Source organism: Ceratina calcarata, unplaced genomic scaffold, assembly GCF_001652005.2.
Source record: "Ceratina calcarata isolate Rehan_Ccalc_2016 unplaced genomic scaffold, ASM165200v1 scaffold328.2, whole genome shotgun sequence".
Taxonomy (NCBI): Eukaryota; Metazoa; Arthropoda; class Insecta; order Hymenoptera; family Apidae; genus Ceratina; species Ceratina calcarata.
Genome location: NW_017155517.1, coordinates 62,955 through 69,274, shown reverse-complemented (window position 1 = coordinate 69,274; position 6,320 = coordinate 62,955). Strand labels below are relative to the sequence as shown.

General features: G+C 44.3%; 1 protein-coding gene across 23 annotated transcripts in view; it reads left to right on the top strand.

Annotated features, from left to right (window-relative positions):
* The window catches only part of Syt7 (Synaptotagmin 7), a 39,449-nt gene that overhangs the window by 15,335 nt on the left and 17,794 nt on the right, over nucleotides 1-6,320 (top strand). For 2 of the 23 annotated variants that reach the window (XM_018024250.2, XM_018024251.2), the window contains exon 1: nucleotides 2,867-3,283. The exons of 16 other annotated variants lie outside the window; for them this stretch is intronic. Coding sequence is in view for 4 of the 7 variants with exons in the window: in XM_026813369.1 (XP_026669170.1) it covers nucleotides 3,255-3,283 (29 nt within the window). In the remaining 3 variants the exon portion in view is untranslated. Of the gene's footprint in view, nucleotides 1-2,866; nucleotides 3,520-5,173; nucleotides 5,405-6,320 lie in introns of those variants that run through there. 5 more of the 23 variants (XM_026813372.1, XM_026813371.1, XM_026813366.1 and 2 more) reach the window with 4 other exon arrangements.

Below are 6,320 nucleotides of genomic sequence, written 5' to 3'. Positions count from 1 at the left end.
ATGTATGAAATGTTCGAAATGATGGCCATTTACGTTGATACATTACTGTAAATATGCTCTGAAATGTTGAACTCTGATAAGTATATCTTCTGAAAAGTACACTTGTAGATATTAATAAAAGTCTGCCTAGAAGGAGTGCTTCGCTCAGGGTACCTTTCTTTATAAAGCAATCTTGCACTGCATTTTGTGTACATTCATAGTAAACCGTTATCACATCATAGCTTTCTATCATTGAATAAGACATAGTGGAATCGCGTTTAGAAACACAGTGATAGTAAATAAATCGGTTACGATGTTTGAAAAGACTCGATAACATTGATGGACCTCAATATGTTCGCTACAGTTAGTAACAATGAAACTGAGCCAGTTCGGGTTTGTGTTAGTTTCCTCTAGGANCGGATATCCTACGTCATTCAACAATAAAGCATATCTAGTTTAAGAGCGTCCTTGTCTTCTTTCATTTTAGGCACCCTAGCGAATTATACCATGTCAGTAGTTGAGGTACGTTTTTAGGCGTATAACTTGGTCGCCTATAGTTATTTTTGTACGAAAAAATTATTTTCCACAGTTCATTTATAGGCAAATACATCCATAAAGTTTAAAAAAGTTCCACGGAATACTTTTCTTAAAAAAAATTCCTAAAAATGACCTAAATTTTAGGCGTTCACACTGGTAAGGCCCCTTAACACCATTTTGACACGTCAAAGACGTAGACTTATTACTCGTTTTGAATTTTGTCCCCCTAGGGGAAACTAACACAAGCCCGAACTGGCTCAGTTTCATTGTTACTAGCTGTACAAGTCTCATTTACAATGAACGTACTCTCCTTTCATAGATCAAATCTTATACATTTTCTCCAACCGTGACCTTGAATGACCTTCAATAATTATTGAATGACACTGAATTCCTAATGAAATTGACCATCATCGTAACATGGTTTAAAACATGGTGGTTTCATTTAAATAAATGAAGGTGACCTTCGTAGTTCTAAAAAAAAAATGACACAAACCCAAAAATATTTCTGGTATCGTTTTAGCATCACTGAACCATTCAACTTTATTCTTAATAAGTTTGACGTATCTTTAAAAACATCAAAGATAGTTGATAGATGCAAACGTTAGGTGACTTACCCTGAATAATATAATAGGAGTGAATTGTGTCTTAACGAGCTCGGGTCGTTGATGTATGATTATTATCGCGTTTATCAATATCGGACGAGCCGAATTCAAATGTAGATTTTAGAATTGATCGAGCTGCACGTTCCTGCGGCTGACAGAGAGGCCGGCGTTAGCACGCGTCGACGCATTTCAACTCGTTGGCCAAAAATAGTCAAGACAAAAGAAGAGGAGGATGAATTACTATTGAATCGTAAATCCTCGTAGAAAAATAACGACACGATATAATTAACCCGGCGCGGATCGGAAGGGTTGAGAGGTTATATAAAAGGCAGGGACGGGATCGTCGAGCTAAATTCGAGCCGGTCGTCGGCGATGAATCGAACTAGACGCTATTAGATGGCGCCTATTTCGGTGCTAATGTCATAACCGAATTAGTTTGAACGTTTCTCGAGTTTTTGGTCAGCCGAACGACGACGGGAGATACGCGAGAGCCGGGCGCATGCGCGCACGGTCGCAACCCGTTTTGATCCGACCCTTCTTTCTTTTCTTTTTCTTTTTTTATTCCTCTTCCGAGTTTTTTTTTTACCCGACAACGAAGATACGAGTAATTGAAAGGACACCGGAGATGGCCCACTTCGTTCCGCGCTGCCTCCGGGCTTTTTTTTTTTTTTAAATAAAACAGGAACAAGAGCGAGGAGAGGAGCGAAACTCCTCCGCGATCGAAGTTGCAGTTTCGATGATTCGCGCGCGCGGCTCTCGTCCGTACCGCTCTCTCTCTCTCTCTCTATCTCGACGATTTATTCAGCCGAGCCTCCCGAACGCACACACACGTCCCGACGTGGCTCCGGGGAGGGAAAACGGTTCATGCGGATATCAGCGAATCGGGATCCGGGATTCACTGGATGCTCGATAGGCAATCCGAAGAGATGGGGACGCATCGATCCGTCGAATATATCGCAATTCGACGATGATAAGCAAACGGGATCGAGGCGAACCCGCGGCACAGTAAATACGTGAGACGCGTTTGCATGTATAGACCACCGTTTCTCTATGAACGAGATCCCGTAGGTTACGTAAAACTAGGAATACTCGTGAGAATTTATATCTTTACAAAACGGATCGAAGGAATGGGTTTTCAACCGGGGGCTCATCCAATTTAGCGTGTAGCTGCGTCTCTTATTGTCAGCGAGACACTTCCCATTGGATTTTACACTCTGCGGGCCGATTATCGAAGAAGTCAACCGAGAGGGAATCCAACGTATATCTACCGTCACGAGAGTCCAAGTGCGCAAACACCAGTTTTCGATTGTTGTCCGAATCTCTCTTTCTCTCTAATAATTTTCATATTTTCGTCACAGCTCGGATTTACGTATTCGGTTAACCCAATACCTTAAAGCTGCGCGGAACTATGGACTCTCGTGACGGCAATAGCTCGGATTTTATTGGAATCCTCCAATCCGAGCGAACGCAATAGACTCTGGAATAAGTTTAAATACGAGTGTTTCTCTCGTGTCTAGCGTAGCTCTAGAGATTCCATAGAAAGTGGTAACGGATCGAAGATGGAGGTAAAAAGGACGAACGAGAGAGAGCCGGAGGGATGGAGTAGCCAAGGGAAAAGTGACGGGGAAGGGTCGGTGGTGGGCGACGAAGGTGAATGGTGGGGGGGGGGTGGGAGTACGCGGTGTCGGGGTGGTAACGGGCGAAAGGTAAGGATGCTAGCCAGCGTAGAGGGGTGGTTTTCAGGGGAAGTTAACAGTGGAGAGGGTTAAGGTTCGTGTCGCCGTGGGGGGATGGAACGGTGGCTTGCCAGCGTTTGATCCGTGGTGCGTAGGAGAAGTTCTCTATGGTGTTCGTAACGCTCCTTTGACGAGCATCGAGGTGGCGCCAATGTATCGAAAGCTCGAAAGCAACGAGGCATACGCTCGTCAACCGGGGCTTTTCTTCGAGGGGGAAAAGTTCAGTCGGTGATACGACGCGGTCGTGGCTGGAACAACGTTCGGACGGTCACGCGTTTCTCCCGCGAAACAAACGAGACGCGGTGCGTCTCCGCGTCATGCTTCGGAACGGTTTCGCTCGTCAACCGGTTCATACTTCTCGGTCCTCTCGATCTCTTCACGTTCATCAATTCTCGACTCGATGATCGAGTCGCGTTCACCCTCAGTCAGGTACCTGAATAAAATGCGTCGTCTCTGCTTCGTCGAAAAACAATTTCTCGGAAATTCTCGAAATTCATTTCACTTAATAATAATCGATTAAGGGTCTCTCAACAAATTGCCAATTATATCCGTCGTACTTGTTTTTCGTAGACTGGATTCACATCGTTCGTCTCACAAATCTTTATTCATCGGTATTATCCCGAGTCGCTGTTGCTTCGCCCGTTTCTCAGCGGGAAATATTAAAGGTACAGTGAATAGTTGATGAACGGCTTACCCGGGGGTTGAAAGCGGGGTGGGGGTGTTCAAACAAAACCGGTGGAACGTTGGAAGCAAGAATTGGTTAAATGATAAGTGTTGCGTGTCGTCGTGGTCGTGGTCGTGGTCGTGTCGCATGGCGATCGTTAACGTTTCCACCCCTAGTCGATATATTTCTCCGATGCGTGAACTGAGTAACAGGTGGCTAACGAGTTGTGTAATTATCGAGTCACCTTTATTTTCGGCCCTCAGATTATCGTTACGATACACCCCGAGAATTATTAAAACGTCGCAGTTAAAATACATAATTTCTAAGTCAACCTTGACCAAGGTCGTTTGAAACGAACTTAGAAATCTTTTATCGTTTCATCAATTTATTTAATAATATTCTATCGATTCATGTGTATTAATTAGTACAGTTCTCATTCGTTGTATGAAATTATTCCAAACGCAAATGACGGAGATTTTATAGGACGAACAGAGGTTTTTATAGACCGTTGATGTGTGCGAGGCAGTCGGTAATTAACGATAATCGACTGGATTAGCGATAGTGGAAAATCTGCCGGTTATTGTCCTCCTTTGTACCTCGTCGTTTCCGATTACGCGGCTGATCTCATTTTCAAGCGATAACCGTACCGCTGCGCCACGCCATACATACAAAAGAGCCCTCGAGCTTTGCTTCGCTTTGCTGCGTTTCAATTTTTCAATGCTTCTCAGTTGGTTTCCGGCTTTTTCATCGCAGGCAACTGAGTCAACGCTCTGCCTATCTCCCGGTGTTCTTTTCTCCTCTCTCTCTCTCTCTCCCGCCCGTTTTCGTAGTCCCGTCGCGTAACAGACGCGAATTTCCGTACCTCGAGCAGTTCAATTAAGAAGCTCCAACTACCGTCGACGATCAATAATTTATCGGCGACCGACAGCGTTTTGCGTAACGTCAACATGCCAATACTCGTCCCGCAGCTGAACGAAACTTCGCGCCTCGATAACCAACTGATATTTTTGTCATTGCATAAACAGAAATCGATATTCGTTAAACGGAACGGGCATTCACGCGAGCGACAGTAGAGAATTTAACGCGACGCAGGCAGGCAGACAATGTGAGGCACACGTTAGGTCCTTCGGGTATCGCGATGTCCTTCGGACGTTCGTTAACGGAAGCGGACGGCCTGTGAGACACGACGGGGATCAGACGTTTTTGCTTTTCCTCGTGAAATTTATCGTCCGCGTGTAGGACATCGACTAGGAAACCTGTTGCTTGGACGTTCTTCGGCATTGACCGAGCCACGGCCAGGAACTCTTTACCTTTGTTGTGCGCGTGCGTTCCGATCGATCGTCTTCGCTTGTCATTTTCTCGCCCGGGTGCCAAAAGCTCGAAGCTTTCCGTTACACCCGTGGAACCGTTCACGAAAATACTCCCCGCCGAGGAGGAAGGATCGCGCGGTCTCACTCACGGGACTTTCGTTTCGACGATCTAACCGGTACCGTCGTAAGTGAGAGTCAATAGTGATTGTGCAGCCTTCGATGTATGTATAATAACCGACCACCCCCGCTCGGGTTGCGTGCATTGAAATTATCACAGAGGTTAACAAGCACTGATCGTATTCACCGAGTTCTCAACGTCTTTGAGGTAAAATACGAAGAAAAGAGGCTTAACGCTTTTCTGTGTCGTCGGTTAACCGTTTAACGTTTCCGTTGATTGAAAAGTTAAGTAAAATAGAGAAATACAGGAACGTTTGACGTTAACAAAACCGGTAAGCGTGGCGACGTTGCAGAGGTCTCTCTGTACTGATTGTAAGTAGTGCACATTCACTTTTAACTCTCACTGTAATTTATCGGCGGTACTCCGTTCGGTCCGAACGTCGGGGACAGAAGAATGGGGTGAGTTTTGGGAGAAGTAGTCTCGATGGTAGCTGAGACCTGCGAGACCAGCGGACCAGCTGCTGTTAGGTGCAGATTTTCGGTTTGCGGCGAAACGATTTCATGCATCGTTTCGTTGTATCTCGTCCCGAGTGTATGCGTGTCCGGCGAGATGCGCGCGCCGTATCTATCGACCTTCGCGTTGCCACGTGCACGACCTAATACTAATACGTATGTGCGGTTGGATTCGGAATTCGTCGCTCGTTTCACTGTACAGTAGAACTCCATTTACTTACCCGAGCCGACCAGTCGGCGAACCTTCCTTTCGAGTGCCGCTCGAAACCGACTAATCCACCTCTTATCTGGTTCGTGAAACAGACGCTGCGCATTGAACAAATGGCGAAATAGTTTCTTTTTTTTATTGTGTTCTACTGCAGGGACTCTACAAACCATAAATGTGCCCATAATTATGAAAGTGGTCTAAGTCAAAATTAAAAAAAAAATGAATTTATCATAATTCATTTTTTTTTAAATTTTGACTTAGACCACTTTCATAATTATGGGCACAAATAATGGCCCACTTTTATTAAGGATGTATAGGATATATACTTAAACAATGCTAGCATGTTGAATTTGTTATTATAGATTGTTATTACTATTAAAAAGCTACTTGGAAAATTGTAAATTAATTTATGGGATTTTTGAAAAATTATAATGACTTAAAGTTTGCGTTACACTTATGGTAATCAGCAATAATTCAAGGAAAACTTTCTGGTGTTTTGTATGCGAAGTTGGAATTCTTCGTTTTTCGTCAATAACTCGTCAAATATTAATGCTAGCGAAGAATTTTTATGCTGAAATTGTAGATCTCGTCGTCTCCTACAAAATGGTCATATAAATCTTCCCCTAAGTCAATCCGTTCAGGAGTTATTGGCAA